This window comes from Mandrillus leucophaeus, unplaced genomic scaffold, assembly GCF_000951045.1.
Source record: "Mandrillus leucophaeus isolate KB7577 unplaced genomic scaffold, Mleu.le_1.0 Scaffold162, whole genome shotgun sequence".
Classification (NCBI taxonomy): Eukaryota; Metazoa; Chordata; class Mammalia; order Primates; family Cercopithecidae; genus Mandrillus; species Mandrillus leucophaeus.
In genome coordinates this window covers 1,603,818-1,616,782 of record NW_012101610.1, presented here as the reverse complement: position 1 = coordinate 1,616,782, position 12,965 = coordinate 1,603,818, and the positions used below count along the sequence as shown (strand labels likewise).

General features: G+C 41.8%; 1 protein-coding gene across 4 annotated transcripts in view; it reads left to right on the top strand.

Moving 5' to 3' along the window:
- The window catches only part of IQCK (IQ motif containing K), a 148,761-nt gene that overhangs the window by 63,182 nt on the left and 72,614 nt on the right, over positions 1 to 12,965 (top strand). Inside the window, exons 7-8 of one of the 4 annotated variants that reach the window (XM_011976071.1) lie at positions 6,450 to 6,556; positions 12,532 to 12,562. In XM_011976071.1, the coding sequence (XP_011831461.1) occupies positions 6,450 to 6,556; positions 12,532 to 12,562 (138 nt within the window). Of the gene's footprint in view, positions 1 to 6,449; positions 6,557 to 12,531; positions 12,576 to 12,965 lie in introns of those variants that run through there. The other 3 variants (XM_011976072.1, XM_011976074.1, XM_011976073.1) reach the window with 3 other exon arrangements.

Below are 12,965 nucleotides of genomic sequence, written 5' to 3'. Positions count from 1 at the left end.
ATCGTACCATTGCACTCCAGCCTGGGCAACAGAGACTCCGTCTCAAAAAAAAAAAAAAAAAAAAGAGAGAGAGAAAAGAAAAATGGAGAGCATGGGCACAGTGGCTCCTGCCCGTAATCCAGCACTTTGGGAGGCCAAGGTGGGAGGATCACTTGAGCCCAGGAGTTCGAGACCAACCTGGACAACACAGTGAGATGCTGTCTCTACAAAAATACAAAAAAAAAAAAAAAAAAAATTAGCTGGGAATGGTGGTGAGTATCTGTAATCTCTGCTGTTTAGGAGGCTGAGGTGGGAGGATGGCTTGAGCCTAGGAATTTGAGGCTGCAGTGAGCTATGATCATGCCACTACACTGCAGCCTGGGTGACAGAGCAAGACCCTGTCAAAAAAAGAAAAGAGAAAGAGAGAAAGAAAAGTGGATAGAATTTTGATTCCAAAATTTCATTTTCAATCTCAAGCAAGCTTTCTTCCTTTCTTCTTTATTCTGATTAAATGTGATTTTTGATGGCACCTCTTTAATTGTCTTTGAATTGGATGAAGAAATTGATGAAGACTAATGTCTCAGATTTTCTTATTATGTATTTTGTTAGCATGCTGTACTTCATGTCCTGCAGAGCTTTTACTTTGCATCTGAAAAAGGGGAAAGAAGCATGTATACGCGCGCACATGTGCACATACATTTATATATACACAACACAATCAGAAAAATAAATTTTTGTTCCTTCTCAGAATTATAGCATTTATTCTTTTGTGTGTGTGTGTGTGACAGAGTCTCACTGTTTCACACAGACTGGAGTGCAGTGGTGCGATCTCGGCTCACTGCAACCTCCACCTCCTGGGTTCAAGCGATTCTCCTGCCTCAGCCTCCTGAGTAGCTGGGGTTACAGGCGCCCACCACCACGCCAGGCTGATTTTTGTGTTTTTAGTAGAGACGGAGTTTCACCATGTTGGCCAGGCTGGTCTGGAACTCGTGACCTCAGGTGATCCACCCACCTCGGCCTCCCAAAGTACTGGGATTACAGGCGGGAGCCACTGCGCCCGGCCAGCATTGATTCTTACGGTTCAAATGTATTCACATTTGAGGAAAAAAGGAGGAGGACATGACAAATGAGCATTACTAATAAAACAATTCTCCTTGGAAACATACCCAGCAGTCCTGTCGTGCCCGTCTGAACGTGCAAAAACGTCTGCTTTGGGATGTCTGATTTAAGCACTTTAAGGCCTCAGCTGCCTCCTTCTGTGATTGACGTGTTCATCTCTCCCCTCCCTAGTTCCCTGGTGATGAGCAGTCGCCTCTTTATTTTTATTTGACTTTAAGCCAGTTGCACTGATTCCAAGAGAGAGGAAAGGGCCTGGCGTGGCTTCTCTCCCTTCAAGCTGGCCCGCCGAAATGATTGATAATTCCCAGGACTACTCTTCGAAGAGTAAGTCCTTTTTATTTGGCCTGATTTACCATGGCTTTCTCATACTTATTCTTGGTTTGGGAGCTAGACAGCGCCCCATTATCTAGCTATGAAAGCAGGGATGTCACTAAAGGTGGCTTCTTATTACTGCTTAAAGGCCTATTAGAAATCTCATTTTGCTTTTTGGAGATGTCGTTGTGATGCAAAGCAGTTCAGGGTTTCATTACTGGTGAAAGCCCTTTGTTTGGGCTCACCCGTTGTGTTCTGAGATTTGCAGTTCTGTTTTCCTGCTGCTATTCCGAAACAGGAATACTGTTACTTTGAGGATTTCATGACATCAGTTGTGAAAAACATACTTAAAGCAGGAAAATTGCTGCTGAACAGAAAGGCACTATCAAATCTCCCCTCCAATACAAGTGACAAATTCTACTCTGTTTAGCCTTCCTGACATAGGATTTCCCTGTGGAGGTTCAGATAAATGAATATCTGCCAAGTTATTACTGTAAAGTTCAACAACGAGGGCGTTTTCTATGATTCTCCACCCTCCCTGCCCCCATTTTTTTTTTTCTTTGAAGCAAATGATTGTGTTTTCTTCTCCTTAACACTCAGCAGCTGCTAGACCCTGACTTCTATGCTACTGACCTTGTGAGCTGGCCCTGTCTTCTCTCTGGGCCACTGTTTCCTGGGCAGTTTGCATTCTCAGCTGGAAACGCTCAATGACCTTGAACACAGAGTCCCTTTACCCCTCTATGCCTCAGTTGTTTCAACTCTAAACAAAGGATAACAACTCATTCTTCATGTTATGTGGATTTAACAAAATCACGTGTAGAAAGTGCTTAACACACAGCTGGGCACAGAGGCAACTACCCATTCCACAAGTATTTGTTGAGTGTGCCTACTATGTGCCAGACATTGTCCTACATGCCAGGGACACCAAGAGGAGCAAACACAGGACCCATGTCTACCCTTGTGGAGCTTTCAGACCAGTAGAAGATTCAAGCATTGATTAGGTAATTACAAGAACTTCTATCTCCAAATTAGGCCAAGGACCAGGAAGGAAAATTACAGGAAGCTTCCTTGGGCCCTGATGTAATTAAAGGACATTTTTCAATTACTTTTTTTTCTTTTTGAGATGGAGTCTTGCTCTGTTGCCCAGGCTGGAGTGTAGTGGCACGATCTTGGCTCACTGCAACCTCTGCCTCCCAGGTTCAAACGATTGTCTTGCCTCACCTTCCCGAGTAGCTGGGATTAAAGGCACACACCACCACAGCTGGCTAAGTTTTGTACTTTTAGTAGAGATGGGGTTTCACCATGTTGGCCGGACTGGTCTCGAACTCCTGACCTCAGGTGATCCACCGTCCTCGGCCTTCCAAAGTGCTGGGATTACAGGCCCATGAGCCACAGCGCCCTGCCTCAATAACATTTGAATGGAGATCAGAAGCAGGAATAAGAGGGAACCAAGAAAAAGAGGTGTCAGGCCTCGCACCAGCCCCAAGGTGCATTTGAGCAAATTAGGAAAAGGTATCCTCACCTTAGGGCAGATGTGGCCACACAGCCAGGAGCAGAGCATGTGCTGGGTTTTAGCACCCTCTGGCCGATCAGCTGGGTGCCCTTGAGCAGAGAACAACAAGGACCTCTGTACAGGGTGCTTCTGGCTAGGAGTAGGGGGATACTGGAGGCAGAGGAAAGCAGCTTAGCAAAGGCCCTGAGGTGGGAGAAGCACCACACATTTGAGGAGCTGCCAAGGGCCAATGAGGCAGGAGAATAGGGCCTGGAGGCAGGGAACCTAAGGCTGTCTCACATCCTAGGACTAAACTGAAAGGAAAACCCTAACTGTCCATGCCTAAGTAGCAAAAGGACCAGAGGCTCCTCGCTTTTCAACTCCCAAAATTTTCTGCGCAGCAGATGGGAAATTGGCTGTCCACAACCAGTCAGACTGATTGCGGGCCGAGTCTTTGTTTGCATAGAAGTATAATTTTGTTACTTCACTTCAGCCTCTGGTTGGCTGCTTTTTACAACCAATCAGACTGATTGCTGGCTACCACTTACTTCATTTACATGAGGTGAGCATGAAGTGGCCAATGGGAAACTTCTAGGGGGTATTTGGACCCAAGAAATTATGTATCCGGGCCCTTGAGCCGCTGTTTGGGCCCGCTCCCACACTGTGGAGTGTACTTTTGTACTTTCGTACTTTCATTTTCAATAAATCCCTGCTTTCGTTGTTTTGTTGCTTCATTCTTTCTTTGCTTTCTTGGGCATTTTGTACAATTCTTTGTTCAAAACGCCAAGGACCTAGACAACTTGCAGTCACGACCCTCCACCAGTGACGCCCGCAGGGCTGGAGCGTGAGGAGCAAGGCTGCTGGGAGGGGATCCAGAAAGTTCTCAGTAAATATCAGCCAGTGAGAATGCATTAGAGCATCATTCCCATGAATTCACTGCCAACACACCAAGGTCTCCTTATAAACACCAAGGTCTCTCTAGAAGCTGTTGAATTTTAACTAGTGAAGGGAAATTACTTCAGGGATGTGATTTGTTGGTGTCACAGAACTAAGATATAGAGAATCAGGACATTGGATAAGGAGAGACATTTAATGTGGAAAAGAGGGAGCCCAGGCTGGGCTGGTGGCTCATGCCTGTAATCCCAGTGCTTTGGGAGGCCGAGGTGGGAGGATTGCTTGAGGCCAAGAGTTGGAGACCACATAGCAAGACCCTGTCTCTACAATTTTAAGAAAATTTACTTAAAAAATGTAAAAGAGACTGCGCATGATGGCTCATGCCTGTAATCCCAGCACTTTGGGAGGCAGAGGTGGGCAGATCACCTGAGGTCAGGAGTTTGAGACCAACCTGGCCAACACAGTGAAACCCTATCTCTACCCAAAAATACAAAAATCAACCGGGTATTGTGGCGAGCTCCTGTAGTCCCACTTCTCAGGATGCTGAGGCAGGAGGATTGCTTGAACCCAGGAGGCAGAGGTTGCAGTGAGCCAAGATCATGGCACTGTACTCTAGCCTGGGGGATAGAGTCAGACTGGAAAAAGAAAAGAGAAGAGAGGAGAGGAGGGGGGAGGGGAGGGGAGGGGAGGGAAGAAGGAAGGAAGGAAGGAAGGAAGGGACCCAGGAAGGAAGGAAGGAAGGAGAGAAAAAGAAATAGAAGAATCACCTTTACTTGGTCTCTTAAAAAGGACCTGTCCAGCCAGAAAACCAGAGCCAGGCAACAGCTCTGCACTCACTAGAAATAGTGCTGATAACTTCTATGTTCTTTGTGGCTTTGATTTCTTTGGTTCTGGAATAATTCAAAAGAGCATTCATTCACTCAAACAAATATACTACGTCAAGCTTTTCTTTTCTTTCTTTAAGTCAGAGTTTTTGGAAGGAAATAAAACCCTTGGGTCCTGGAGAATCATGCACCGTTGCCAGTTAGCTTTGCAGTCTGTGGCAGGCCAGGCATCTGCATTTGTTTGCCCAGTTGAGGCCTGGTGTGTCAGCACTCCATGGTAAGGGATGCTTGGGCTTTGGGATTGTAGAGGTCTGGGCCCAGATCCTGGCTAGGCACCTACAAGCTGTGTGACCTTGGGTAGGTTAGTCAACCTGTCTGTGCCATGAGTTACTGTAAGCTCTAGCTGTTATTTGGGATAGTTTTGAGGCCAGGGCACTTGGGAGTCCCTTACTTGCAAAGTCATTTCTGGGGATGCTATACTGGAAGCAGCCTCCATGTGATCCACGTCCTTTGAGGGTTTATTTCTTTTATATCTGAACTGTCTTGGCCTTTGCTTTTCAGAGGCAGCTATGTTTTGCTTTGGGGGAAACATAAAGAACCTGAATTAAGACAGATTTGTAAGTCCTTGTCATCTGTTAGTGCCTCTGTTAAACTTTTGGGGGGAAAAAATGAGTAGTCTTAATTTTTTAATGTGGTATCTTTGATTTTTTTTAAAAATCCTATAATATGAAAAATCCCACAAGAGCAGACACTATCAACTGATCCAGCACTTGAGATATTTTATTTCTTATTAAGATGAAGCAGTGAAACCAACCCAGTCGTCCCATAGTTTTTGTTGTTGTTGTTGTTGTTGTTGTTTTCGGATAAACATAGAAATTGACCCCTCCGGTCTTAAAGCTTAAAACTTAATTTATCTGAGTTCCTTCCTCAGGGAAGGAACCCCAGGCCTCTCAAAAAAAAAAAAAAACAAACAAACAAACAAAAGGCGGTATCAAAGAACTGATACTCATCAGATCACCACATCTAGACAATGAGATGCCAGAGCCCTCATTCATCATGATTGCTTCCTAGCTCCTCTGTAGTTCTTGTTTCCTTACACATTGTCACATTTCTTCCCTGCTGTATAAACCCCTAGTTTTTGTCCATTTGGGAGGTGGATTTAGGATTGATCCCATCTCCTCCTGACTGTAGCACTTGATTAAGATTAGAGTCTTCTTCCCTGGTAATACTCATCAGCTCAGTGATTGGCATTCTGTGTGGTGAGCAGCAAGACCTACACCAAACCCCTGATGTTTCTGTTGTTACAGAACTTAAAAATGTGCTTGAATTTAAACCACATTAACCTGGAATGCACACTAATCAGAGATAAATTCCAGTGTTCTTTTCAGGAAAGAGATGAACTATAGTCCTTAATTTCAATGGAAAGTTGGAGAAAGAGCTCTTTATTATGTCTCGGTCATACTGCAGTACATAAAGGCAGCTGCTCCTCTGTCTCTTGCATTGTATCCAAACAGTCTCATGTCAGTAACATGTATGTTGCACCTTCAGGACTAAAATGCAAGTATAGCAGCCTGAGTCCTTCAAAAGAAGAATAGGCTAACAATGATTTAAGATTACACCGTTTTTTTAAAAAAAAAAATCCTTCCCAGATTTTAAAATAATAAACGCTAACTCAAGCATATACTTTTCTATCTAAAATGACACTGTTGCCTGCTAAGAAAGGGGATGGATGAAGCACTTAATCAGAGAGGTCATTATGTTGTCAAAGGCAACGCCAAGGCTGAAGGACTGGATTCTCATGGGCATATGACCATTTTATTGCTTTTCAGCCCACGGCCGCCAATCCCACTCTCCCTCCTGCTGACAGAAGAGGAAGCGGCCCTCTACATTCAATCCTTCTGGAGAGCCTATTTGGTAAGAATCATATGCAACTGTGGTATTTGATTTAACAGGGAACTTTTGTGAGGAGGAGGGTCCAGGGGAAACCTTAGATGAGTTAGGAACAGGATATTATAGCTAACATCCAGACCTCAGAAATAGGATTCTCTGTAAAATGGGTCTTAAAGAGTGATTTAGAATTTTGACCGAAACTGGCTGGGCATAGTAGCTCATGGCTGTAATCCCAGAACTTTGGGGAGGCCAACGTGGGAGGATCACTTGAACCTAGGAGTTCAAGACCATCCTGGGCAACATGACGAAACCTCATATCTGCCAAAAAGAAAAAAAAGAAAAAAAATACAAAACTTAGCCTGTGTGGTGCACATCTGTAGTCTAGCTGCTCTTGGGAGGCTGAGGTGGGAGGATGGCTTGAGCCCAGGAGGCAGAGGTTTCAGTAAGTGGAGACTGTGCCATTGCACTCCAGCCTGGGAGACAGAGATACACCCTGTTTCCAAAAAAAAAAAAAAAACAAGTAATTTTTACCAAAACTTATTTTGTAGTTATTGAAAGTACTCTCTTCACCTTTTAAAGTTGGGTTGACTGGCCTGTATTGATATATACAGAGAAAACTACATTGTCATTTTAGAAAACAAATTAGAAAATTCAGGTAAGTCGGATAAAAGAAATAAAAATTTTTTGAGTCACTGATAGCTCCATCACCAAAAGATAATTATTGTTAACATTTTGGTATAAAACTTCAAACTTTAAAAATCTGAATTCACATAGTGACATATAAACACTTAACATAGAAAATAGCCTTTGCCTTTATAACATGTCTTTTTTAACCATTTTTCTATTTGAGACTTTGAAGTTATTTACAATATTTTTTATTATTGTAATAAATGCTATAATAGACACCTTCGTTCAGTCATTTTTGCACGTTCATCTGGTCATTTATATAGGAAAACCCTAGAAGTGGAATTTCTAGATGAAAAGGTAAGCTTTTTTTAAAGCTCCTGATCCTGGCTGGGCAGGATGACTCATGCCTGTAATCTCAACACTTTGGAGGGACAAGGAAGGAGGATCTCTTGAGGCAGGAGTTAGAGACCAGCCTGGGCAACATAGTGAGACCCTGTCTCTGCAAAAACATACAAAAATGAGCCAGGTGCAGTGGTGGGCATCTGTAATCCCAGCTACTTGGGAGGCTGAGGCAGGAGGATCACTTGAGCCAAAGGGGTCAAGGCTGCAGTGAGATAGGATTGTGCCACTGTACTCAAACCTGGGTGACAAAGCAAGACCCTGTCTCAAAAAAATAAAATAAAATAAAATAAAATTCCTGATAATATTGTCATGTGGCCCTTCAGGAAGGATATAGTGTAAGAAGTTCTCACCAAATACATATGACAGTAGCATGTGTATCTCATTCCAAAAAGTATACAACCTCTCCAATTATTTGGCAATTAGTGTATCAGTGTTAACAAGCTTCCATAAAGCTCCTATTCTAGGTAGCAAGATGACTTACCCCATATCTGAGCATCATATATCGTGGAATGAGCTTACATTTAACATCAGCCGTGGCAAACACCGCCAGAGGGAAAGGTCCCAGTGATTTCCGTAGAGACCAAAAGCTTTTCATACTCTATACACAGCTGGTGTAGGAAAAAGAGACTCTGATAAACACACCAGCAAACAGCTATCAATTAAGAAGTTGGATTAATCCTAACAAGCTACAATTAATCAACAAATATTTGCTACATGCCCATTAGTGGAACTGTCCCTGAACACAAGAGCTTACTGTATGAGTCAATATTGTCCAGTTATTCCACTCCTTTTGTGCATGGTACATTCCAGAAACCAGGGCTAAAGGGAAGTGTGAAAGTTAAATAACATATTTGCACATTAAAGGAGCAGTCTGTGCCCAAAGAGTTAAAAAAAAAAAAAAAAAAAACCCTGTTACAGAAACCCCTATTATTCCCTGTGATTTAGACATAGTTTTTTATAATGTAGGTTTTCACTATTTCATACATATTTTATAAATGTGGTCTTTTTTCTTCATTGAACACCAGAAGGTTAGCTTACATCCAGGGATGTCTAACCAAGGCAAAATATTCCTGCTGTTCAGATGCTACTGGAATTCCATCTTTGATTTGTGAGACTTATACTTGTTACACTAGAATCAGCAATTTTACTTTTCTACTTTTATGAAATGTTAAGAGCAGACTGTGAGTGGTGGCTCACACCTGTAATCCCAGCATTTTGGGAGGCCAAGGCAGGCGGATCACTTGAGGTCAGGAGTTTGAAACCAGCCTGGCCAACATGGCGAAATCCTGTCTCTACTAAAAATACAAAAATCAGCCTGGCATGGTGGCGCACGCCTGTAATCCCAGCTACTCAGGAGACTAAGGCAGGAGAATAGCTTCAACCTAGGAGGTGGAGGTTGCAGTCAGCCAAGATTGTGCCACTGCATTCCAGGCTTGGTGACAGAGTGAGACTCTGTCTCAATAAAGAAAAGGTAAGAGCTAAGTGCAATAAAATAGTCATTTTTAAGCCCGTCCTTGAAACAGGTGTGTGCTGTTTATTTCAAATGAACTCATACCCAGAAGCCCAGTATGTAACCAGTAATAACAGTAAAAGGGGAACTGTTCATCCCTGATTCTTCCATGGTAAGATTCCAGCCACCCTCATCCTCCCACACACAAGGAGCTTTGGGATTCATTCTTACTGATATGAACACAGTATGAAAAGCAGTCTGTAATTCCACTTATCATACCAACAAAGCAGCTGAATTCCACTTATCATACCAACAAATGCTGCCATATAAAACGATGTCAAAGTGGCTCAAAATTTAACTGTGGCTGTAGCACCATCATCACACAATAGCTATAAATGTGTTTATAGCTAAAAAGATGTTTGGGGGCTATCAGTGTATACTGTATGAAAATTCAGGCTGTTCAAATCTAAACACCTCCCCTGTTAAAATCATAACCAAAGGGGGCTACAAAAGGGGGAACAATTTTGAGTCATCACTAGAAGGAAAAGATGTCTGATGTATGGATGACCTTAGAAGGCACCACGGAAAAGAGGCACTTCCTCAGTCTTAAAGAGGAAGTGGGCACTGGTATGTCAGCTGGGACCAAGAGGGCATTCCAGGGAGAGGAAACAGCATACATCCATTGTTAAAAGAAAAACTTTAGACAAATTTCACAGAAGTTATTTGAGCAAAGAACAATTCATGAATTGGGCAGCACTCGGAAGCAGGAGAGAGGTTCAGAGAGCTCTACCCAGCAACCTAGGCAGGCCTTATTTATAGACAGAAAGTGGAAATGACATCCAGAAACAGCTTGATTGGTTACAGCTTGGCATTGCCTTATATGGACGTGGTCTCATCAGTTGGCAGCCTGCAATCGACTGAAGCTTGTCTGCTGTGATTGGCTGAGACTCAGCTACTTGTTACAAGAATGTACTCATAGATTGCAGTTCATGATCCATGGAGGCATGTTTAGGCCGAATTTAATTTGACACTATTATGCCATTTTTTGTTAAAGCATATTGTATATTTTGAGCACATGCACACACACGGATAGGAAATTAGCTAAAAGAAACAGCAATCTGACAACAGCGAGTACCTTGGGGTGGTTGGGAAAGAACTAGGAAGACTCTAGCCTTATGTATACTGAACACTTTTTTGTTTGTTTTTGTTGTTTTTTTTTTTTTTTTGAGATGGAGTTTTGCTCTTGTCACCCAGGCTGGAGTGCAGTGGCGTAATCTCAGCTCACTGCAACCTCCACCTCCCAGGTTCAAGCAATTGTCCTGCCTCAGCCTCCCGAGTAGGTGGGATTACAGGCGCCTGCCACCACATTCAGCTAATTTTTGTATTTTTAGTAGAGACGGGGGGTTTCACCATGTTGGCCAAGCTGGTCTCAAACTCCTGACCTCAGCTGATCCACCCACCTCGGCCTCCCAAAGTGCTGGGATTACAGGCGTGAGCCACTGCACCCGGCGACACTGAACACATTTTTTTATAAAGAGAATGTAGTATGATTTTCTTTAATTAAAAATGAACTTAAACCAGAGATCATCTCAATGGATATAGAAAACGCATTTGATAAAAATGTTTTCATGACAAAAACACTTAACAAACTGGGAATAGAAGGGGATTTCCTCAACCTGGTAAAGTTATGAAAACCACAAAGCTAACATCACATTTAATGGTGAAAGACTGAATATTTTCCCCCAAGATTAGGAACAAGAGGAAAATGTCCTCTCTTGCCACTTCAATTTAACATAGTACTGGTGGTTCTAGCCAGGAAAATTAGGCAAGAAAAATAAATAAAAGCATTTGGATTGGAAACAAAAAAAGTAAATATATTTCCAGTCATAGATGACAAGACCTTATATATAGAAAATTGTAAAGATTCACTAAAAACAACCTATTAGAACTAATAAACAAGGTTGCAGGATACAAGGTCAGTATACAAAAAACAACTGAATTTCTATACACTTAGCAATGAACCATCTGAAAATGAAATTAAGAAAATAATTCCATTTGCAATGGCATCTAAAAGAATAAAATATTAGGAATAAATTTAACAAAAGAAGTGCAAGGCTTGCATGCTGAAAACTATAAAACATCATTGAAAGATATTAAATAAAACCTAATCAAATGGAAAGACATCCTGTGTTCATTGACTGGAAGACTTGATATTGTTAAGATGGCAGTACTCCCCACATTGATCTACAGATTCAACACAATGCCTATCGAAATCTCGGCTGGGTTTTTTTTTTTTGTGTGTGTGAAATTAACAAACCAGTCCTAAAATTTGTATGAAGATGCGAAAGGACCCAAAACAGTCAAAACAATCTTGAAAAAGAAGAACCAAGTTGGAGGACTCACCCTTCCCTATTTCAGAACCTACTACAAAGTGCAGTAATCAAAACTGAGTAGTACTAGCATAAGGATAAATGTGTATATAAATGGAATAGAATTGAGAGTCCAGAAATAAACTCTCACATTTATGGTCAATTGATTTCCAACAAGGGTGCCAAGACCATTTAATGGGGGAAAGAATAGTCCTTTCAACAAACGATACTGGAACAACTGGATATTCACATGCAAAAGAATGAAGTTAGACCCTTACTTGATATCTTATACGAAAAATTAACTCAAAATTACTTAAATATCTAAATGAAAGTGTGAAAACTATAAAAATATTAGAAGAAAACATGGATGTAAATTTTCATGACCTTATATTAAGCAACAGTTTATATAACAAAAAGCAAAAGCCACAAAAGGAACAAAATAGATAAATTGGACTTCATCAAATTAAAAACACATTTTGTGCTTCAAAGAACATCATCAAGTGAGTGAAACAAGAACCCACAGAACAGGAAAAAATATTTGCAAGTTCAGGCATTCGATAAAGGTCTCATATTTATAATATATAAAGAACTCTCACAACCCAACAATAAAAGTACAAATGACCTATTTACAAAATTGGCAAAGGATTTGAGTAGACATCTCTCCAGAGAATATATACCAATGGCCAATAAACACGAAAAGATGCTCAACATCACTAGTCATAAGGAAATACAAATCAAAACCACAATGAGATACCACTTCATATCCACTAGCATGGCTAGAATCAAAAAGACAGTAACACAATAACAGAGTGCCACCACACCTGGCTATTTTTTGTATTTTTAGTAGAGACAGTGTCTCACTATGTTGGCCAAGCTGGTCTCAAACTCCTGGCCTCAAGTGATCCGCCCTTCTCGGCCTCCCAATGTGCTGGGATTACAGGTGTGAGTCACTGCGCCCGGCCTGTTTCTTCTTTCAAAATTCGAGTCTAGTGGTTGAAAAGTCAGATTCTTTGGGTGGCCAAGGTGGGTGGATCACCTGAGGTCAGGAGTCTGAGACCATCGAGACCAACTGACCAATATGGTGAAACCTCGTCGCTACTAAAAATACAAAAATTAGCTGGGCGTGGTAGCGGGCGCCTATAATCCCAGCTACTCAGGAGGCTGAGGCAGGAGAATCACTTGAACTCAGAAGGTGGAGGTTGCAGTGAGCCGAGATTGTGCCATTGCACTCTAGCCTGGGGGACAAAAGCGAGACTCTGTCTCAAAAAAAGAAAGAAAGAAAAGTCAGATTGCTTCAATGTGCAAAAACTGAGTGTTGGTTTTTTAATATTGCGAATGAATTCTGGTTCCGTTCTGAAAACTCTCCTTTTCCTAGTGTGATTGGTGATAAGTCACGCACTATTGCATCACTGATGTTCTTCAGTTTCTGAAATCTTGGATACAATTGGTAAGAAAAAAACCTTGCTTTCTTGTGAAGTTCAAATATGAGGTTCTTATGCGCCATCATGATTGAAATTTCTTTAATGATTTTAGAAGTAGAGACCAGATAAATCCACTGAATATGTATTCTGTCTGAATAAGCGCCCGTGGTGTTTTATGCCTTCTAC